General features: G+C 38.1%; 2 protein-coding genes and 1 pseudogene across 4 annotated transcripts in view; 1 reads left to right on the top strand and 2 right to left on the bottom strand.

The window, feature by feature from the left end:
* The window catches only part of LOC105836049, a 180,181-nt gene that overhangs the window by 85,696 nt on the left and 69,847 nt on the right, over positions 1-24,638 (top strand). The window lies entirely within an intron of this gene.
* On the bottom strand, positions 5,932-9,327 carry LOC114254196 (annotated as a pseudogene).
* Positions 11,105-12,657, bottom strand: LOC118646476. Its single transcript, XM_036289470.1, has one exon. The coding sequence runs from the start codon at positions 11,579-11,581 to the stop codon at positions 11,171-11,173; it is 411 nt and encodes a 136-aa protein (XP_036145363.1). The 5' UTR covers positions 11,582-12,657; the 3' UTR covers positions 11,105-11,170.

The following is a 24,638-nucleotide window of genomic DNA, read 5'->3' as shown; positions in this document are numbered from 1 at the left end:
TAGAAAGAAATGCAGTAGTTAATTTAATTAGAATAAAGAAAAAAGAATATTATGAAAACATGATTGATCATAATAGTAACAATCCCACAACTATGTGGAAATCATTAAAAGAAATTATTAGAGGAAGACCAATAGGCGCGAAAGTTGTAGGGAAAATAGATTTTGAAATATTAGACAATAATATAGAGTGTGATATAGCTGATAAATTTAACTTATATTATATACAAAGTATTAAAAACATAATAAAATCTATAGATAAGAATTATACAACGAGCACAAATAAGAGAATTATTTATTGTATTAAAAAGAAGGGAGAGCTAAAAAAATTTGAGTCAATCACGACAGAACAAGTAAAAATAATTATTAGGGAATAACCAAAAAAGAAAGGTACAGAAGAAGGAACAACTAGCGATATATTAAAAACGGTGTTTTGTGTCATAGGAGAGGAATATTGCGATATAATAAATAAGTCATTGAGTGAGGGTTGTTTTTTGAAAGAGTGGAAAACATCCACGATAATTCCAATACCAAAAGTAAAAAAACCTAAGAGGGCAAGTGATTATAGGCCTATTAATATAATACCAATATATGAAAAAGTATTAGAGATAATAGTTAAAAAGCAAATTGAGGTCTACCTAGAAAATAATAATATTATAACGGAACATCAGTCGGGCTTTAGGAAAAATTATTTGTGTGAAACAGCAATTCAAACAGTTACAAATGAATGGAAATTGATTATTAGTGAGAGACAAATAGTAGGAGTTATTTTTGTAGATCTTAAACGGGCTTTCGAGACAATTGATAGAGGAAGATTATTAGAGAAATTATACCAGTATGGTATTACAGGAACAGTTCTAGAATGGTTTAGGTCGTACTTAAAAGATAGAATGCAACAAGTTCAATTTAATGATAGATGGTCTAAGATACTGAGTACGGAATACGGAGTGCCACAGAATTCGGTATTGGGCCCATTGTTGTTTATAATATATATGAATGATATTGTTAACGTTTGCTCGGATGTGTGTAATATAAAAATGTTTGCGGACGATACGTTAATATGTGTAACAGGTGAGAGTAGTGCGGAGATAGAGAGGAAATTGAATATTGCATTTAACGTAGTGGAGGAATGGATGAATATTAATAACTGAAGATGAATGCGGGGAAAACAAAATATATGTTAGTTAGAGGTATAAGAAAAGAATTGAGAGGCAATACTATTGTGAGATGTTTGGATGGAAATGAGATTGAGCGCGTAGAAATAATAAAGTACTTGGGTATAATTATTGATGATAGACTTAGATTCAGCGGTCACTGTGATTACATGCTAAAGAAAATAGGGAAGAAAATAAGTTTTTTAAATAGAATAGGGAACTTTATCTCGGCTTACACCAGATGTACGATATACAAGACAATTATAGCACCTCACTTTGAGTATTGTGCGACGCTACCAATAGATATGGGAGATACACAGTTAAGTAGGCTCCAAATAGTGCAAAATAGAGCTATGAGAGTAATATTGCAATGTCACAGACGTACCAAAGTTAAATGTATGCACCAAGCGTTGCAATTTATGACCATAAGACAAAGGCTGTATTACAATATGTGTATGTTTATTTTTAAGATCTTAAATAATATGATGCCCGAGCAATTTAGTAACAGACTTAGAATAGTAGAGGGAGAACGCGAAACTAGGCAAACAGGGGATATTGTTATTGAATTTCGAAAAACAAGGAGCGCGCAAAAAAGTTTATTTTACAAGGGTGTGTTAATGTACAACGCCTGAAGTATTACCACCTGAAGTTAAACATTGTAATCGTTTAGAAATGTTTAAACGAATGCTAAAAGAGTTTGTTTTTAATGATGTAGCATAAAATTGTATATATATGTATTGAAAATAGTTGAGAAAGCTAATAAAAGATCAATCAATCAATCAATCTCTCTCTCTCTCTCTCTCTCTCTCTCTCTCTCTCTCTCTCTCTCTTTCTCTTTCTCTTTCTTTCGCTTTCTCTCAATTTGACAATAACACTTTTTAACATACATTAATTATAATTTATTTATATGTGTATATATGTGACTTACTTTATTTTATTATTCTTACTTTTCCTTCTTTTTTTTTTAACTATTAAAATTTTTTTTCTTTCTCTCTTCTTACCAATTCTTTCTTTCTTTTATCTATTCTTCTTCTATTCTACTTTACCTTCATATACAGTGTTTCTTCATATTGACTGATCTCAAAATAATTATTTCCATTTAAAAAAATGAAAATTTTATATAATATACTTATCTGATTGTATAACGGATATTACGTTATACTATTTCGCAATCTAATATGTGTACAGAAACTAAATAAAAACTTGCTCGCCATTAACCTTGGGCACGTCATATCATTAATCCCGAACTGTCACATTATCGCCGTGAAACTCGCCGCGGACTCGTCTGCTAACGTCAAAGTATATTCGATTACGAACGCGCATTTCTCATCGGATCTACGAGACTTTTCTTATAAGAAATTATTAACCGTACGATTTACAGATATATCACTTGACAGCGATTTATCATCATATCAATATGCAGTATATATTTTATACGAAACTAGCTGTCACAAGTAAATCTTAGAAGAGCCCTCTCGTGTTGAATTCGTGTACTCGACAAAGACCAACAACATATCTTAAATGAAAAATTTACATTTTGGACTTTGCGTCGCTATATCTCCGCTCGTAGAGCACGCACAAAAAAAATAAAAACATTTTTTTTATAAATCAAATCCAAGCTTTTGATTGAACCTAGTTAGAACTCGATCGATTAAATCGTTATTGAGATCTGATAATCTCAGGTGATCGCAAGTCGCGTACTCGCGTAAATGTACGGTGGTCTCGCGCTGCGCGTTCACTTGGTGCGAAACACTACCGTGTCTCTTGATCTTTTAATTAATTTATCTATACTACTCGATTCAGAGTTTTAGCTTGATTGGACAGCAATTTCATGAAAGAAAATAAGATTTAAACAAAACAAAATTATAATTTTTTCGAAATTTTTTTCCAAAAATGATTATAAAGAAAGTTTGATTTGTTAAATAAAAAAACTGACATCAGATTTGGGAGAAACAGACTTCAAAGATATAGAATTCCAATTTTTATCAAGATCCCGCGACGTTTTTAATATTATAATTAAATTTATTTTTCCGAAAATTTAAGAAGAATTGTGGCCTTTTCGGCGTAAACGAGTTAAGACATCTTGAGACGGTCTTTAAATAAGATTAGAGTATAAATACCTGCAATACATGTATATTTGTTACACTCTAATTTATTATATTATAGTGTTTTCTATCAGACAAAATCAAGCTGGGTTAACCTATTTCTTTTTCTTCTAGAACTGGCCTATCACAGTTATTCTATTTTTTAATAAAATGGCTGTGATTAACCTTATAACATCATTGAGCTAGTTTACACCGCGCGACCTGACCTATGTCCTGACCTATACCCCGACCTAAGGTATTCTACTTGTAGTAACAAATTTTTTACACCGTGTAGACCTATACATAAGTGTGGACTAATGTAGGTAAGTAGTTTACATGTGAACGCTATAAAGCAGGTCCATCTATTAGCATTTACTGGTACACTTACACCGCTTTATAGTACGCGTTACGTTGTATGGCCTAAGATGGGTCAGGGATCGTGAAAAAGTGGCCTGACCCAAACAAGTTCACGAGTGTTTACCATATATGTAATACTTCTATATTGCTAACGTCCTAAGATAGCACGGTGCAGACGTATATATCGTGTCTTTCTCCCGTTGGTTACATTTTGCGTTGCGCGCATGCGTTGGCTCTCTCTCAAACGACTAATGGTATACTTTTTACACAGGCGTCGCAAGCGATATATGAATACAATGTATAAATTAATTACGATTTAAAAAAACCGGCAGCAGCTGCTTATAACAGTGCTATGTTATTATGTTATTAGTGAAGAGGAAAAAAACCAAGAGAAAAATCCAGGTATGTATATGAGTATTAATATCTACGATTATACGTGCCAATGTAAGACGTTTGTGGCTATTTTCGGCTTTAGTCATTTTATCATCGCTTGCGACGCCTATGTAAGATAAAAAGTATGCCATTGGTCGTTTGAGAGAGAGCCAACGCATGCGCACAACGCAAAATGTAACCAGCGGGAGAGAGACACGAGTATACACGTCTGCACCGTGCTATCTTACAGCTTTCAAAGGACGTTAGCAATATAGGAGTATTACATATATGGTGTTTACCCATCGTTGTAACCTATCGTATTTGAGTCGAATATAGTGTATAGGTCGCGGACTAAACGTACGGTATAAACTAGGTCATTAACCGCTCCCCGAGCGATTAACCTAAGGCCGGTCAAAAACGCTATTAGTGTAGCAATGCAACGAAAAAGAACAGACCTATAGTCTCGCACTGTGCGTTTACTACCCTTACGGAAAAAACACTCTAATTTTGAGAGTTTACACTCAAAATTGAGTGTTAATACTCGATTTTGGGAGTTTACTCCCAAATTTAGGTGTATACGGTCAAATCTTGAGTATTTACACTAAAGATTAAGTTGATTTATACTCGAACATTTGTGTGTACACCCAATGATTGAGTGTTCATACTAAAGTTTGAATTTAAATACTGAATATTTAAAAGTATTGTGGCGGCTATGACTGCTGACAGTTGACAGCTGCACATGTTCCGAATGTCACTCTGTCTGAAATTATCTTCAGGCAGATTGAGGAAATTCTTCCTGCCGACAGACGTCGCATTATGAATTAACTCGTAATTAAGATGACTAATCAGATAATATATAAGAAGGGACGAATCGACGTCTCTTCGCACATCGAGCAAATGTAGTACTAGCTCCAACTAAAACGAAGATCTCCATGACCGAGCGATATTCCGAATACCTACCTTGGAGGTTGATTCCAATTGATCTACCGGAGCCGAGACTCTATTGACGCCTCAATCCAGACAACTCATCAAGAGGCTTCAACTCAAACCGAACCCCTGGAACTACAAGCGGAGGAAGCGACTTCTCGGAAGAAACTGAAAAAGGCTTATCTTCCAGAAACCTCGACAGAAGAGGAAGAAGAAGGAAGAGAGAGATACGGGCCGATCCTAGTCACATTAACCAAGCCTCACATCTCCTATAGGGAGAAGAAAATTTAAATACATTTTTCTCGCGCTGAAAGGCGCACTTAAGCAATAAAAATTAATTTCAGGAAATAAATATAAAAAACGAAGTCGACCTTGTCTAATTTCTGGCGAGGAGGTTCTCCTTAAGTATACTCTCAACATTTAGATATAACACATAATAAATGAGTGTATACTTCCAACATAAAGTGTGACCACTGAAACGTTGGGGATGTACACTCAACATCTATCGGTTGAAGATACACTTAATATTGAATGTGCACTCTCAAACATTGGATTAGAAAATATTAAATAAAAACAAAAGCAAAAAAAGCAAGTTCAACCGAGATTAAAATTAATCTACATTGATAAAAATGGACATAAAACGAATATCTAAAATAAACATTTAACTAGAATGTTCAGCTGGCTTTGAGTATTAATTTGAGTATTATTTTTAACTTGGACGTTTGCCATCTAATTGAATGTTAATTTCAGTGTTATTCTTAAATTTAGGACTAACATTGAAATTAACACTCAATTAGATGGCGAACATTCAAGTTGAGAGTAATAACACTCTAATTAAAAGTAAATTAAAGAACGAACACTCAAGTTGAGTGTTTACACTGAATTGAGTATTTACCCCTTGTCCCAAATTATACTCAATTTGAGTATTTTTTTAAGTGTTATTTTCAGTGTTTTTTCCGTAAGGGTAGCGCAGGACGTAACACATATGCAGTATCATAGACAAACTATAGACGGAGCGTTTTACGAAGGGTAAGAGACGATCACGGTAAGGGGAATGCTAGTGCTAGATCGGCCATTTTCGTCACCAACTGGAAATATTCGGCTTTCTCTTCTTGGCTGTTAGCTTTCAGGGTGCGCCGGCTCTTACGGAAAATACACTAAAAATAATACTTAAAAAAATACTCAAGTTGAGTATAATTTGGGACAAGGGGTAAACACTCAATTCAGTGTAAACACTTAACTTGAGTGTTCGCTCTTTAATTTACTTTTAATTAGAGTGTTATTACTCTCAACTTGAATGTTCGCCATCTAATAGAGTGTTAATTCCAATGTTAATCCTAAATTTAAGAATAACACTGAAATTACCACTTAATTAGATGGCAAACATCCAAGTTGAAAGTAATACTCAAATTAATACTCAAAGCCTGCTAAACACTTTATAGTTGAATGTTTATTTTAGATATTCGTTTTATGTCCATTTCTACCAATGCAGATAAATTTTAATCTCGGTTGAACTTGCTTTTCTTGCTTTTGTTGTTATTTAACATTTTCTAATCCAATGTTTGAGAGTGCACACTCAATATTAAGTGTATACCTTCAACCAATAGATGTTGAGTGTACGTCCCCAACGTTTCAGTGTTCACACTTTATGTTGGAAGTATACATTCATTTATTGAGTATCATATCCATATGTTAAGAGTATACTTTCAAATATTCAGTATTTAAATCCAAACTTTGGTATGAACACTCAATCATTGGGTGTACACACTCAATGTTCGAGTATAAACACTAAATCTTTAGTGTAAATACTCAAGATTTGAGCGTATACACCTAAATTTCCGAGTAAACTCCCAAAATCGAGTATTAACACTCAATTTTGAGTGTAAACTCTCAAAATTAGAGTGTTTTTTTCGTAAGAGTATATATTATCTGATTAGTTGTGAGTTAATTCATAATGCGACGTCTGTCGGCAAGAAGAATTTCCTCAATCTGCCTGAAGTCAATTTCAGACAGAGTGAAATTAGGAACATGTGCGGCTGTCAACTGTCAGCAGTCATCGCCGCCACAATACTTTTAAATATTCTGTATTTAAATCGAAACTTTAGTATGAACACTCAATCATTGGGTGTACACACAAATGTTCGAGTATAAACACTCAATCTTTAGTGTAAATACTCAAAATTTGAGCGTATACACCTAAATTTGGGAGTAAACTCCCAAAATCGAGTATTAACACTCAATTTTGAGTGTAAACTTTCAAAATTAGAGTGTTTTTTTCGTAAGGGGAGTTTTTCTCTTTTTCTCTATTCCCTGTTCCTCTCTCTTGGTGATCCGCCCCTCCACTTCTCATTTCACAACATATGTTAGCCGAACATAATCGAGTCTTACGAAATAAACCGAGCTGGCACGAGTGCTCTTCTCCTCGCAAATCACAGCTCTCCTAGTAGGGTTTTTTATGGTGATAACATGCATTTTCTTTGGAACAGATTGAAGCGATTGAAGATTGCATATTGTTGTTGCAATTACTCGCCTGGCGCTTGGAACATTTTTTCCGTTCTTTTGTTTGCTCTTTTTCAATGTTATTATTTTTATTTAATTGTTTGCAAAGGAAAAATATTCTTGTGGTTAGAAAAAATCGTATAATTATGTGCGTAACCTCGTTGCCATGTTTTGTACAACTGACTATAGATAGAGGTAATAGTTCATTTTTTTCATTTGTGATGTTGAATAATGTATCAGCATTAATGTCACACGTTTTAACCGCTTCAATTGTTTCTCGTTCTAAAATCGATATCAAGTCGACTAGTGCAGCCGATGGATGTTTAAGGTTTTCTTTTGTTTTTAGCAATATTAATCGATGTTTCTCTGGTATTAGATCATTCAGTCCTAATACAAACGTTTTGAGACAATCCTGGCACACTGTGGATTGCTTATCGTCTCCAAATTTGACAAACCTCAGACCTTTCCTAGCAACATATCCAGCAATATAACTTAATACATAGTCGGAGCCCCCCTCCCGCACCCACCCCGTCCAAGTCGCTAACCTATGTGGACTTTACTCTGCTTGCAATGTACATGAATTGCATTTGGTCCGTGCGCGCGTGCAGTGTGCGCATGTGCAGTGTGCGCATTTGGTCCGTGCGCATTTAGTCTGTGTCCGTTTCGTACTGTGTCCGTTTCGCTCTGTGCGCATTTGGTCTGTGTCCGCTTCGCACTGTGTCCGTTTCGCTCTGTGCGCATTTGGTCTGTGTCCGTTTGTTACTGTGTCCGTTTTGCACTGTGTCCGTTTGTTACTGTGTCCGTTTCGCACTGTGTCCGTTTATTACTGTGTCCGTTTGGTCTGTGTCCGTTTGTTACTGTGTCCGTTTCACTCAGCTTGCTGTGTCCGTTTATTACTGTGCGCATCTGGGACTCACTCGGATTTTTTATGTCTTTAATATGTAAAAGAACATTTAAAAGTTCTCCGCCAGATATGTTACATCTTAGTGGTATTACTAGCAAATATGTTGGTACTGATTTATACATTTGAATGAAAAGCTGAGAGTCCGGATATTCGTTGGATTTACAGCAATGCCGCATGATGCTGAAAAATGCTGAAATAGAAGAATACGATTATATGCAAATAATATAATAATACCATAAGTTTAAAAGTAAAACGATTGTATACCTCTAGATTGTCTTAGTTTAGACGTGCAGTCATTAAAAATTTGAAATCACATTTTTGTACAAGAAAAGTGTAAATTTCTAAAGCTGCTTTCAAGAATACTTTTAATCTATAGCATGTTGATTTTGTTATAAATTCATAATCTTTTTCTTTAGCTACTTTTTCTCATGCTTGCAAATATTGAAAAATGTTTTCTATGTCCTAGACCAGTGAAAAAAAGTTTGAAGTTAATAATAGTACTCGTGCAATATATTTATAAAATATGAATTATGGAAACTATTACTTTCCATGATTGATTGTCTGATTTTAATGCATCAATCGGCGTTCGACTATTCATTACTATAATCAATGCTTTAACCCTGTTACCTTATAAAACTTTATAGATCCATCACAATCCATTAGATTTAAATGATCATTTTTGAACAATTTCACTGCATCAACGACCCTGAAAAACTGCAAAAACAATCATTCTTACTTGTTGGAATACATTTGTAATATACTTGTACTAAAATTGATAATTTTAATTACTTGAAATGCCAGCGCAACGTTCATTTTCTGGTAGTATTTCGGATTTATATGTTGTTCTGTTAATTTATATTTAACTTTGAGATTAAAAGATTTTGGATTTTCTATCGCAAGTAAAGCGTACCAATGTTTTAACGACACGGCACCATCTGGTGTCTAGAAACAACAAAAAGCACAACGATAACAATGAAATCTTGTATTAATTTATGCACACGTTAGTAGTATAGAGAGGAGAGTTCTGAGCCATGGAGCTCCGAGCGGGGTGCGGGGCGCGGGGAGTATTTGTAGGCGCTGCGGAGGTATGACGTCACGCGGGGAAGGGTAAGGGTCAGGATGATATCATCCAGACCTTTTAAAAAAATTCCGGTTTTATGGGGAAAAACTGTTCTTGTGAGATAACAATAGATTATATTTGTTATGGGTAGAAGGCTGATATCTGTAACCTTTTTTCTCTCTCGTGCGCTCTCACTCTCTATTCATTGCGATAGTATCTAGTATGCATCAAGCATGTGTGTGTGACATATATATATATATATGTATGTTTTACCATCTCTTTACATATTTTATTAAGATGTTTATTATTATTATTATTATTAATGTTTATAAATATAAACAGTTTCTTCGCGCCAATATTTCGGCTGCGCTAGGTAAGAAAAAGTATAGCGTTGAATTACGACTTTTAGAAACGTCTACCTAAGGTACATAGTACAAAAATGTGTACAACAATGTTATCAGTTTTTTTCATCAGACCTGGCTCGAACGTAAACTGCTTTAACGTATTACTCTTAACCGAAAAATTCATGTAAAAAATCATATCCTCACGTTCAGGTCAAGGGATATAGACGAAATATAACTGCTTAGAAAGTGCATAGAGCTACAGTCGGTGTGAGACCTTTGACGCAAAGAATCGAAGTAATTCTCAAAAATGGCTCTGAATAACGCGGAAGTAATTGATATCGCGAACGATGCAATGGTGGTAGATATCGAGGACGACGTGGATAATGTGATAGACATCGTGGATAATGTTCAAAATAACGAGGAAGATGTCATCGTGGACGATGCTGACGACATTATAGATGTTAACTTTGAGGATGTGATGGACGATGAGGATGAAGAAAGCGTAATATCAGAGGACAGCAATTATGCTAGTGATCACAGTGAAGCATTTAACGATACTCTCGAGAAACATCTAACACATGCAGAAATAAATACGATAACCTTGCGTACAAAACATTGTGCGATATATTTTTATTATACAACAGGAGGCACTTATTCAGCATGTGCTGAGTGTATAATGCGAATAGCAGACACAGATTTCCAAATAATGCACCGCAAGCTTTCGCAAGCATGTAACTAACGCGTTTGGTAGGCTGGATAGCAAGTATTGTTCGAATTGCAGACAGCCTATGTTCGTGCTAATTCCATGCAATATGTGCCCAGTGTGCACACAGTAAAAAGACGTTGTAAAAAAAAGAAAACATGGAACAACTTGATCAAGTAAGTTTTTTTAGATATATATTTAAAGTATATATATATATATATAATGTTAAATTAAGAAATTAATTAATAATTTATTTTTTTCCCAGCCATGCATATGGAGAATATGGATTGACAGATGTATGGGATCAATTATTTGGAATGCCACCGTTAATGGATAAAAAATCATGAAGTTTTGGAATTAACAAAATATATACTTGAATTTAATTATTAAATAATGTATTATTAAAAAAAAATATATGTATTAAATATATATAAAATGCAAGTTTCACTTTCCCATCCAACAATATATCTCGTTCGCTCTCTCACCCTCATTCCTCACATGCTCTTGCTCTCACTCATCGCTTTTACCCATCGCACGTTCTCGCTCTCACTCGCACTCATCACACGCTCTCGCTCCCACCCGTTACATACATATTCCCGCACGCTCACTCGCTCACTCACTCATTGTGTACGCTCTCGTTTGCTATATTTTTTTTTATTAAGGAAAAAAAAAGATATATGAAATAAAGAAAAAAACAAGTAATATAAGTTTTACAAATATTTATTTTTTTTTTTATATTTATACATATAAAGAGATGTAATAATTTTTCTTACATATTAAACGCTAAAGCTAGGAGCTCACAATCGACGAGCCGATGTTTATCAAAAGTGTCACTGCTGCGTATCGCGTTAGGTATTTGATCAGGATTTGTTATGTTGGACGCGATATTGGAGAACCACGTAAACTGTATGTCGACATTATCGACGATTTTAAATAGTCGATCAAACGTTAATTCGATACAATCATCAAACTCGAACATACAGCGTATGGTCGGCTCAGTCATTATCATGCGTACGTTGTTAGATTCTAAACGTATAAAGTTGGCGTCGTTGATCATACAAATTCTAGCCGTTAACGGTCCAACGTTTATGAAGTTGTTTGCGTTTTTGTAATTAGTCCGAAGGAGATTGAGAACGTTCAGTCGCTGCTCGTAGAGTCCCTTCCACATTTTGAAAGACATTATCAGTTCGTTCCCCCGATGATCTCCTATGGATATCTCCACGTAACTAGGTGGACCAACATTGATGCCAATCTTAAGATATTTGTACCATGTACTTGTTAGCGGGTATCGCCTGCTTAGTATGCGAATCGCGCGACACTCCAACAAAGTACTGTAGAAAAAGCAATAATATAAAAGTAATATTTTACAAGTAATAATATAAATGTTGAAAAATAAAAGTAATAATATTTTACAAGTAATAATATAAATGTTGAAAAATAAGAGTTCACAAAAATCAAACTTACACGTCACATTTCTTCTCACACAACATAGTATCGTAACAACGTTTCGTACCACTGCTGCTGCTTTCTTTGGCGGAGAACATTTCGTTCGAGTAGGTCATACAATACTGATCGTATGAAAAATAGTCTGACTTACCAGTTACGGTAGAGGGGGAAAATTTTTTTTAAGAGAGGGAAAAATTCTTCAAAGAAAGGGAGACACAAATGTTGAAATTTAATATCCTTCCTTCGGGAAATAATCTCGAACATGTTTCGATTCAAAAGTAAAAAATGCTAAGAGAATGTAAATAAACGTACAAGAACATTAAAAAACGTTAAGTGTAAAACGTGAACAAACGTTAAACGTATGTGAACGAACGTGAAACGTATTTTTAACGTTTGTTCACGTTTTTTCACGTACGTTTCACATTAGTTCACGTTCATTTATATTTGTTTCACATTCTTTTACGTTTTACATTTAACGTTTATTACGTACTTTACGTTTTTCACATACGTTTAACGTTCACGTTTATTTACGTTCGTTTCACGTACATACCCATACAGCACGGGGAGCTCCCAGGGAGCTCCCGAGGAGCTCACAAAATTTTTCATAAGCTTCATTTAAGCTTCCAAAAGATTCGCCCGCAGCTGCTATGTCCGCTTTTGAGAGCTCCTTGAGAGCTTCATTTGAACTCGCAGGGAGTTTATAAATCATGTTTTAAGAGTTCCCTGCGAGCTTCAAAGTAATTCCCGGGAAATTTCTATATAAGCTTTCCGGGAGCTCTTATGTCCGCTTTTGGGAGCTCCCTGAGAGCTTAGATGAAACTATCAGGGAGCTTATATAAAAGCTTCACGGGAATTATTTTGAAGCTCGCAGGGAGTTCTTAAAACATTATTTCTGAACTCCCTGCGAGCTTAAATAAAGCTCTCAGGGAGTTCTTAAAAGCGGACATTGGAGCTGCCGGAAAAAATTTTATTTTTATATTTTCTCAATTTTCGGAAGCTCTCTCTGAGTTGCGAAGGCCCACGAACTCTCTTCGTGTAACAAAAACAATATATATTACACTTTGCTGCTAGTGAAGTACTAACTGCTAGGTAAGCCGTGAGTGATGGTTTTCTTTTATAAGCCTTTTGGAGTAAATTTTCTCACGAGAAGGAAGAGCGCCGTGCCTTCGCTTAGTGGTGATCTTGCGAACTACTCGCGGCTTATGACTATACATGCAGTACATTAATTTACCCGATATGTTCAATCTCTGGGAGTTTGTTTTGTCAAATTTTGTAAACTTCTTAAAAACTCAGCAAAACGAACTCCCTGAGAGCTTGTTTTGTCGAATTTTGTAAGCTTCTCGGAAACTCAGCAAAATGAACTCCCTGGGAGCTTGTTCTGTCAAATTTTGTAAGCTTCTCGGGAGCTCAGCAAAATAAACTCCTTGGGAGCTTGTTTTGTCGAATTTTGTAAGCTCCCCGGGAACTCAGCAAAATGAACTCCCTGGGAGCTTGTTCTGTCAAATTTTGTAAGCTTCTCGGGAGCTCAGCAAAATGAACTCCCTGGGAGCTTGTTCTGTCAAATTTTGTAAGCTTCTCGGGAGCTCAGCAAAATGAACTCTTTGGGAGCTTGTTTTGTCAAATTTTGTAAGCTTCTCGGGAGCTCAGCAAAATGAACTCCCTGGGAGCTTGTTTTGTCGAATTTTGTAAGCTTCTCGGGAGCTCAGCAAAATGAACTCCCTGGGAGCTTAATCGGAGCTTTGTGCTGTATGGGTACATAAACGTGAACGAACGTTAAACGTATGTGAAAAAAAAAACGTAAAGAACGTAATAAATGTTAAATGTAAAATGTAAAAGAATGTGAAACAAATATAAATGAACGTGAATTAATGTGAAACGTACATGAAAAAAAACGTGAACGAACGTAAACAAACGTACAAGAACGTGAACAAACGTACAAGAACGTTAAACAACGCTAAAAAGTGTAAAGAACCTAATAAACGTTAAATGTAAACGTAAAAGAACCTGAAAGAAAGTTAAAAACCGGAAAAATAACGTAAACAGATTGCAAGGATGGGGATAATAAGAAAAAAATGATATATTTAGATATATGTTTATTTAGATAAAGAGTATATATTTATTTATGACAATGCCACCAATTAAATATTTTAAATACATTTTGTAAAGCGCAATTTGTCACATGTTGTGTACAACGTAAGGTATGCGTAACATCCATCTCGTTTAAAAATCCTATATCTTCATAGTGTGCCTCAATATTTTCAACGTATATGTCTTCTCTCGCGTCATCCAGGAGTAAATTCTGCAACCACTTTCGTTTGTCGTGTCCTTTGACGTATACGACGGGCGATGTTTCGTTCTTAGTCAGCGTCGTTGTAATCAATTTCTTAGCCATGTCATATAAAATTATTCCATCATTCCATTGTAATCCATGATGATGCGTAAGCAACCACAATGCCTGACGTTTGTCGGCGTTGTTGAGTCGATGTCATGGCATGGAATTTCGAAAAATGTAGTGGGAAAGTTCAAATCCATCTCCGAGAGCGGCAAACTCCTTAACAATAAACTTTCCTCTAACAAAAAAACCTTGCAAGTTCACGAACGTTGGTACGGACATGACGGTGTCTCTGTATAGGTAATCGAGAAGACTGCGTTCGACCTTCGATGCATTGTAGATTTATATACCGTCTCCAAATTGATTTCAGGAGAAAAGTATGGCGGTACACTTAGGTGATTTTACGCACAACGTTGGTCAATGGGTTGTACTGAACCACGCGATCGTGTATGATAAGACAGTACGCGGTGGCGCTCGCGAGTACGTTCTCTTTGCATTCAAACTCTAAGCGCACATCCACGGTCGCGCTTTTGACCGATTCATTTTGTCGAGAGCAATCGATGATTACGAACGGGCCTTTTTGCCGAAAAGTTGTGACAGTTTGATTCGGCTCGAGATAATCATATCCGTAATAGGTTTTACAGAAACGTGTGTATGTGTCGTAGAGAATCGACCATTTATTTTTTGCAAAATCCAGATTCATATCGTCATACGGATAACATTCCGAGTTTAGATATAGTTTTACGTTTGTCAATTTGCAATGATCGAATCGACTCGCGTTCTCGAGCATGACGTTCTTCCAACCGGCTTGCAGAGCGAAAATGATATATCGTGGCTTTTCGAGTTAAGTAGCAATCTTAATGGCCCACGAATGTTGGGTTGTGCGTTGCAACAGCGGAAACCCCCTACAGATCCCATGAACGAAAAGCCATGCTCAGATATCGTCCACTTTCGAGAGCACGCAACATCGACAGTTTATTTATCTCGTTCAGCAGTACGTGTGGCATTCGCCACTGTACTTTGAATAATTCAATTTCAGGCTCTCTCGTCGGTTCACCAACTAAACAATTGTTGTCGTTGCGCGCGCGTATCAAGATCAACTCATGACGGGCGTTAATCACCACGCGTCTGTAATTTTTGCAAAATCCCAGTAGCATGTTGAGTGGTACACAAAAATTAAAATATCCGTTCGGGGGATTCCATGGATCCCAGCCGGCGTTCCTTGCGATTACGCTTCTGTCGGATGACATAGTTACATAGTTCTTGAGAGAGCTGGTTATTCCAACGTTTCTGTTGCGATCAATCTCCACACCGTTGAGCTCGTATCAAATCTCATCGAACATGAACGCAATGCAATTATTTCCCAATGTCACATCAGATCCCTCAGCTGGTTTTTTTATCGTAAGTTTTCCCTCAATGTATAAAAAACTTTCCGATGGTAACGTGTATAAATCTTGCTGTTGTATAGGTATTCTTATCTCATCGCTGTATTCGAACGTTGTGTTGGCGAACGGATTATATGTGTGAGTCGCGATCTTGACGATGCGATCGTCAAAGATGGGCTTGTCCTCAACATTTAAAATGCTAGTCATTGTCGCACCACAAATCCCAGAGATTTTAAAAATTCAACGTTTGACACGGTAAGCCTCTTTTTCTTGGAAGTCTGATGACAGAATATTACCCAAAGGTATAGCAGGAATATCGGATGACTTTTGTAACGTTAGTGCTTTCGTCGTAAAGATGTTTATTCTTCTCGCCCGTTCCGATGCGTTCAGTACGAGCATTTCACGTTTACGTTATCGTTGCAGCCGTCGTTGCACGTGCAATCTGACGGTGATTTCTTCTCCTCGAAAATCAACCAATCGTCCGTTCTGATCGACAACGCGTATCGTCAGATCCATAACGCTTCGCACAATGATCGGCAGGTAAATGATTTGCGACGGTCTTTCCGAGATCTTATATCCAGGCGGCACATTCGATGAAAACTCGTCTATCGTGTGCACGCTTTTGTCGTTGCTGTACGCACCCGCGGTCACGTTGCACTCTACGCGGATAATGTTCACATTCATTATGTTGATCGACACGTCCGACTCGTGCCATATTCGCGGTTCCAATATACGCTTCGACGTGAATCTCAACAGCGAGCCGATGTTGTTGGGTTTACCAAAGTTTATTTTATAGGCACATTTGATCTCACATCTCATCGTATTATAGTTTGCACGAATCGTTATCGGGTATTCTCTGTCTTCATCTCCACCATTATTGACTTTAATCGCGATGTCACCGTGCGGACGTATTTGCGAAATTTCGCGTTTCAAAAATTCATTTATGGCATGCAGCTCGTACGATCCCTCGGGAATCGTAATCTCCACGTTGTCTTTGCCAAAGTAAAATTTATTGTTCGAAGCATTCACGTTCGGTATCGTGTTATATGTTTCAAAGATCGCTAGACCTAGCTCGTAGTAGTCGTCACTCAAATCTATGGCCGGAGAGTACCTAGCCGCGAAGATGCTGCTTTTGCCGCTCAGCATAAGCGTCATCGACATGTTTGAACGAATACTGAGTTTAAACAGCGCAATGTCAGTCTTTAAATCGATTATAAAAATAGCAGGCAAAGTTGTCCACGGATACTCTGATCATAGGTTTGGTAAGACGTTTAGTTATACTCCATCGTTGTTACATTGTTCCCAAAGTATCGCACCAGTTCTCTAGGCGGTCTAAGATTGCCGAAACTGTCGAAATACACAACGCGATTTTTCCTCTTTGCGTACGCTACCCAATGAGTACCAGGACTCGTTACATCGCCTAGGTTTACGATACCGCTCTCATTTAGACGCACACCGCTCATTGGTAACGCGTTACGCATAAACACTTCTCTGAAATATGGAATACGCATACGAATAGCCAGTTGCAATAATTGTACATTCGTCGTCGCACCCGTGGGTATTTTTAACGTTTCTTTGATGTTTTTTTTTTATTTTACACCTTTTCCATACTTGTACGGGGCGAAGTACAGCCCTCGCCCACCTTGGTACGGGGCGAGATACACTCCGCGACTTTCCATCGCGTGATTGTGACGCTGCAGCTCCTCAAGCTGACGTCGCGAGGCTTACTTGTCGTTCACCGCCTTTGCCACGCTGGCCGCTCCGCCTATCAATGATCCGAGTGCGCCTAGTATTTTTTGGTAAAATCGGTAATGCACCGCCTCGTTTTGCTGTCGGAAGTATACGTTTTTTTTTCTTCGTAGTCGTCTTCTTCTTCACACCCATACCGATCTTTGTCTTGGCTTTCATGGCTGCCCAGACGGCAGCAGCGGCGGCTCTTTCTCCGAGAGCCGAATCTTTCGCGATTACGCGTTTTCGTGCTTTGTTGGCGAGTATCTTGTCCGCTGCGTGTCTGTCGGCAAGCTCGTTGCTCTGAGAATATGCAATGTCGTGTTCGCGGCACGCCGCGTCCAACGGATTTATACCCCGATCGCCTCTAGCTAATCGCTTTTCCAAGTGCGTTCCCGGCCCGCAAAACTGATAGCCTGGGATATGTAACTCGAAAGGAAGCGCGTTTATAGCGCGATTCAACAGATGACCGCAGCCGCTTTTTACCGATTTGTTCGTCGCGAAAGCTGACATTCGCTACAATTCTTGATCAACGGTGCTGGGCCGTCGATGTGCATTTGCTGCCACGGTTGATTGTAATGCTCGTTACAGCGACGATAGCTTCGAACCTCTTGATCCGCTTTTAAATGTTCCGGAAGCTTATCCCACACGTGATCGATATAGTTGCTGTACTCGCGTAATAGAATAATCTTTGACACGAATTGTAACTGCTCGGTGCTTAAATCGAGAATATTGGAAGGATGTGATAGTATAAGATACATGTTAGATACTGAGTGATGCGCGGCTTCGCACACTTATAAATAGGGTGTACGATCATTCTCTGTAACCATATTCTAAGAACATGAGATTCGTGCGACAACTGTTGACGATTTGCGTTACAAATTACGATGACAAGTTACGGCTAATGAAAGGTGATGGGGAGAGGTGTAAACATGTTGCCGAATACTATACGCGCCATCATTTGCGGCCCCTCGAATTGCGGTAAAACCAACGTACTCATAAGCTTGTTGGAAAGTCCGCACGGCGTACGTTTTGAGAACGTGTACGTGTACTCGAAATCGTTGCAACAACTTAAATATCAATATTTGGAGAATTTGTTGACGTCGATCGACGAAATTGGTTACTTTACATTCTCCAATAACAGTGACGTGATTTTACCCAGCGAGGTGCGTCCGAACTCAATCTTTGTCTTCGACGACGTTGCATGTGACAAGCAAAATACCATAAGAGAATACTTTTCAATGGGTCGACACTCGAACGTTGACTGCTTTTATCTCTGTCAATCGTACGCGAGAATACCAAAACATCTTATACGCGACAACGCAAACCTGCTGATTTTGTTTAAGCAGGATGGTACCAATCTGAAGCATGTGTACAACGATCATGTGAACACCGATATGTCATACGATGATTTCAGTGAATTATGTCACGATTGTTGGCAGCGTGATTATGTATTTCTAGTAATAGACAAGGACAGTGCGTTTACTAACGGACAATACAGAAAAGAATTTAACAAGTTTGCGGTGCCACGGAGCAGTTAGTCGTTGTCGATACGTTAACGTTGGACGAACGTCGACATGGTTGAGAACAAAGATATGCGCGAGCGTGAGAAAATCGCTAGAGAGATTGAGAAAACGAGCGAATCGATCCGAAAAAAATATCGCGCTTTGAAAACCGGTAGAATCGAGGAGAATATCGCGACCAAAAGACATTTTGAACCATTGATCGAACCGCTGCAAAAGATTATTGACAATTCCGGCGTGCGCGCGATAAATGACGAGCCGCGGGACAATGACGTAGACGTCGAGACATCGTTTGCTCAGAAGAATGCGATACAGAGTAAGCAGAGAAGTTTGCAAACACCTGAGGGTGCAAAAGCGTTGTCGCAGCACTTTGGTCCATTAAGTCAAGAGTACATCGGAGATTTCCTCAGCGGTCATGGTGAAAAAGAGAAAATTATAGATATCGTTTACGGTGTTTATCTGGGCAAGGATGGAATGATGCTTGGTAGTAAAAAATTTGACGTGGAAAGCGAAGATAACATAATTGTCGACGGCATGCAATACGTTGGCACACCGGGTCTTTACGAGCTGATCTTTAAGAGATATCCCGATGATTCTCTCTACACGGAAAAACGAAAATATAAAAACATATTGTTGGTTACAAACGCGCATAAACGAAATCACGTTTCACACGGTCGATTATTAAGCAACAAGGGATATAAGTATAAATATGTGATTGCACCATTATTAAAAGATGAATTTAAGATTGGAAAAGGATTATCTCACGTTATGACACTAAATGATAACGCGATCGATTACGTGCACTGGGACGATCCCAACGAGTTGGTGGATCGCCTGCGATTGCTCGAAGCCTCGCATCGAGCCGGTAACAATGCACATGGCAACGAGATGTTATCCATCATCGAGGAACTTCGCGAAGCTGATCTTATTATAAATTAACTCTCACATCACCAAAACAAATTAGTCGATCGACGTCACTCGCATCGCATCAACGTCAGAAACAGCAACAATGAGCAACGAACGACGAAGGGACGGTTACGAACGTTTAACGAACAACTACGAACGGTTCCTGAATCAACAAAGGACTCAGGAACGATTGTCAGACGGCTATCATATGGTACAGGATCGCTATCGAACGACTCAGGAAAAATTATCGAATAGTTATCAAACAGCCATGGATCGGGTCAGAAATGGTTACGAACACATATCTAATTGATCGGTGCCGGAAGGCAAAGAACGGCTATTGAAGGATGATAGAAAAAAATAAAAAATATCGTTTAAAACGAAATATAAATCGTAGTATAAGTTCATCGCATGTTATTACGCGATCGATAGTTGCGTGCGAAACATGAGACCGTCAAAATCCAATGTTAGTTCCGAGAGGCAGCAGCTTGTCGAGGAACTGCACGCTCCGGCAAGAAGAAATTTTCCACGAAGACGCGTCATAGTTTGTGGATACGATGATCTATGGCAGGCTGATATCGTCGAGATGATTCCATATTCACGTTTCAACAGAGGCTACCACTATATTCTCACTGTCATCGATGTATTAAGCAAACGCGCGTGGGGTGTACCTCTCAAGAGCAAGGGCGGAAGCGAGACGTCTGACGCTATCTCTGAAATAATTCGAGAGAGCGGAAGACGCCCGAAAAATTTACAGACCGATATGGGGAAGGAGCTGTTCTGTGGAAAAACTGGTGGCGTTGCACACAAACACGCACACCGCGGTTTCGCGTAAAGGTCCTTGGTTAAAGGTTTATGGTCAATGAGATTAACACTATATTTACACTATATCACAGTTTATTATCTATGTACAAACGCGAGTTATATATCGCGCTATTATGCAGTCCGGTGTACAGTTTATTAACGTTTGAGGACCACCGTATCCTAAATTGTACGTTTCAAGTTCGTATAGTTGTTCGCATTCGCGCACAAGATCGACTTACAATGTTCGCACTCGCGTATAAGACCGATTTATAATGTTCGCATTTGCATATAAGATCGACTTAACACTTTTTGTATTCGCGTATAAGATCGACTTAGACTGTTCGTATTCGCATATAAGATCGACTTAACACTTTTCGTATTCGCGTATAAGATCGACTTATGATTATTCGCATTCGCATATAAGACCGACTGAACTGATGTCTACACGTAACAACGCATCTACTTAGACTGCTCGAAAGCCTGACGAGATCTTCCTTGGCGACAACCCCTTCCGCTGGTGTAATTTTTCCGCATTGCGATTCGATGATGAACCACGAATTGACGTGCTTTGATTTGAAGAAGAGCGGCGTATGGACCAATAAGCGATTTGTGTGATGGTCTTAGCGGGGGACGGGAGAAGAGTGTTTTCGCGAACACGTTTGTTCATGTTTTCTCGCGTGCCGCCAGGAAATCTTCGGCGTAGATACGATGGGACAAGCAAATTTACGATCTGCATTGTCCTGTGACACCTGTCACATAATTTAGGTTATTTATCGATGTTTTTTTGGACGGACCGGGAGGCACCACCCGGATCCGCTGCGTGACATACGCTTGGAGTCCGTAGACCTGCGTCACGTCTTAATTGTATCGATATGCGTGCACGACTTCGCTTTCGTACAGGAGCCATTTTACAACGCCAATGTGCAGAAAGTATTGAAGAAACACAACATTAATCATTATTCCACGTATTCGGTAATGAAGGCGTCGGTCGTCGAACGCTTTAACCGCACACTGAAAAACATGTGGAAAATGTTTACGCTCAACAGTAATTATAAGTGGATTGACTTGTTACCGCGCCTCGTGTCGAATTACAACACTCGAAGACACCGAACGATCGGTATGCGACCCGTCGATGTAACCCCCGCTGTGGCAGAAAGACTATTGACTACGGTGTACAACACTATAAAAATTGCGGGTCCGGCGAAATTTAAAGTGAGCGATTCGGTACGCGTGAGCAAGTACAAAACGGTCTTTGAAAAGGGCTACACGCCAAATTGGACAACCGAGGTGTTAAAAATTCTTAAAGTATAGCATACCAATCCCGTGACTTATCTACTCAAAGACTATCGAGGAAAATCTATAGCAGGAGCGTTCTACGAGTATGAGTTGCATCGCGCGACTCACCCTGACGTATATCTCGTGGAAAAAATATTGCGCAGGAAGAGAGACAAAGTCTATGTAAAGTGGCTGGGATTCGATGGATCGCACAATTCATGGATTGACAAGAAAAATGTAATTTGATTCGTACAAAAAGTTTTTTTTATTATAAACATATAAAAGTACAATGCAACTATATAAAAGTATAATGTAACCATATGAAAATAAAATACATTTTATAGTATACACAAACACACATGATGCTTGTTTATTATCCTTCAATCATACATCCTTAATACATGTAAAAAATCTTAATTCTTACGAGTTTTAGACATATAAAATACGCATGAAAATGCAAATTATGAAATAAAAAATTACAAAATATAAAAAATTTATAAAACTACATAAAACGTAAAATATAAAATGTAAAATAAATGTAAAAGGTAAATTATATAAAGCGCTAAATGTAAAATTATAAAATAAGTGTAAAATGTAAAATATGTAAAATATAAATTATAAAATATATGAAACGTAAAATGTAAAATTAGTAAATATATGTAGAATATAAAATACATTGAATGTAAACTACAAGATACATATAATATTACAAAGGTATCCGATAATGTCCCCACGGCAATGTCTCGACCAAATCAGGTATGAGATATCGTTTGTCGTCATACGGACTTAGAGCAATTTTCGTTTCGGATATTGTATATACATCGTGTAGCACATATCTTATGCATGACTGACGACGCGTCATCTCGATCTCATCTCTTAAACAGCGTGTGTAATCATCAAATGTAATAGTACGCGCCACGACGCTACATTTTACACCTTTTGCCTTTTTAGTATCGTTCCTTCCATCCACCTTCAATGCGTACATCTTTGCTTTAAGTCCAACGAACTCGGTCATTATTGCGCCATTGTTCTCGTCTTTCATTAAACCAGACATACCGTACGCGTTGTCGACGGGATAATCGCTCGTGTCAAACTTAGCGATATCGCGTTTCATTATCTCGTAAATATCCTCACTCGACGTGGTATATGAGACTGTCGGTGTCGGTGTACATAACTTTACATTTGTTTTTGTACAGCAGTAGCATGTATTCATGGTGAAATTCATATAAACATGTTTTAGAAATATCTAAGATACACATGCCTACGTAGATCGGTTTGTAGAATTTCACCTGAAGTTTTTTGAGTTCGATAGCAATTAAATTTTCGGCAAAAATACTTCGACTGTGAAAATTGGGTTTCGCAATCATTGCCTCCGCACCATACTGACCCTTCCATTTCGTCAATAATTTAACGTCTACATGATTGCGCACATTCTCCATGGTTTTTCCGAATACTGCATTATTCATCAATTTATACAAGTTTTTTTCAAAATCATTTTTTGCACGGATTTGGAATTGCGTGTTTAACTCTATGTATTTACAGAGCCATGGAGATTGTGCGAATTTTAACACGCGGTGTATCTCTGCAATACGAAGACCGTGACGCGTGCACTGCTGCAGGTTTCGATAGTGGATGACGTAACGTTTCTTTTTATATAAGGTTGCTAGAAGTTTATTTTCACGCTTGCCGGGTGATTTATCGCGCGTCGGGCAGAAGAGTAGGTCGGTGTGCGAATCGTGAAGGTCTCGAGGATACTCGAGATTGACCTCAAGAATATATCCTGTGGGTGAATCCGGAGCGATTGCGTTTACGTTGAAATTTGAAACATCCTCGATCCATTGAAATTCGGTGTATGGTAATGGTTGACACATTGCCCAGCCGTACAAGTTATTAACGTCAAAATACATAAGTTATGACGATGGTTTCAATGGATCATACGTTTGCATGTCTTGTTATTAGCCTGCGCGTATCTGCCAGAACATTGACTTAGACCACCACGTATACCGCGCTCGATGAACATTACCATGTCTATGTCAGTAAGCAATTCAAAAGTGATATTAGTATATTTTAACATCGCACCCCACGTGTATCCGGGGAGAGTGTAATAATGCGCCGGATCGAGAGCATAACTTTCGATATATTTATCGCGGAAATTTTCAAAAACGTCGGCTAATAATAAAACATCTGTTTTTAAATACAAATCGCTGTATTCACCCATAGTTTGGATGGAGAACCGATGCCAGACATTAACGGCGTGCGCGTAATCGCTTTCAGATACTGTGTTATCGGTCAGGGAACTGAAAAATGATTCGCGCGGCGGTAAACACGTGTCCTGCAACTTATCCACGCAATCCACGTACTCGTACGGAAATATACCCTTTCGTGTCAGTAAATCGAAATCCTCGTCGGACAAGTGTGAAAATTTTGAACGTACAATTTTTAATTTTTCTTTATCTAGAAATGATACCAATTTTTCGAGACTAGTATTAAAAAATTTGTAGGAGTCTATAAACCGTAGCTTTATATGATTTTGTGGGTCTAATTTATTTGCGGTACTTATAACATGCTTTGTGAATGAAATGTACTTTTCTTTTGTGATGGGTAACAAGTCAATTTTTCCTTTAAATATTGTCGCTATTTCCTTAATAATAAAATGCGAATCGTATCCGGATAAATTATGGAAGACTACCGGTATGTACAATACATTTTGATAATTTAAGTTGCAAGAAGAATGCGCGGGACCGCGGTAACGACCGGTCAGATGGCAATGATCACGCACCCGTTTATCATCTGGTGCAAACGATTTTTCACAGATATGACACTGTGTAGCGTTACGGTATG

This window comes from Monomorium pharaonis, chromosome 7, assembly GCF_013373865.1.
Source record: "Monomorium pharaonis isolate MP-MQ-018 chromosome 7, ASM1337386v2, whole genome shotgun sequence".
Lineage (NCBI taxonomy): Eukaryota > Metazoa > Arthropoda > Insecta > Hymenoptera > Formicidae > Monomorium > Monomorium pharaonis.
The sequence above is the reverse complement of the archived record's forward strand: the minus strand, read 5'-3'. Positions and strand labels throughout refer to the sequence as shown.

Coding starts and splice junctions, on each gene's coding strand:
- LOC118646476 (XM_036289470.1), bottom strand. CDS start 11,581: ATGTCTTTCAAAATGTGGAAGGGACTCTACGAGCAGCGACTGAACGTT.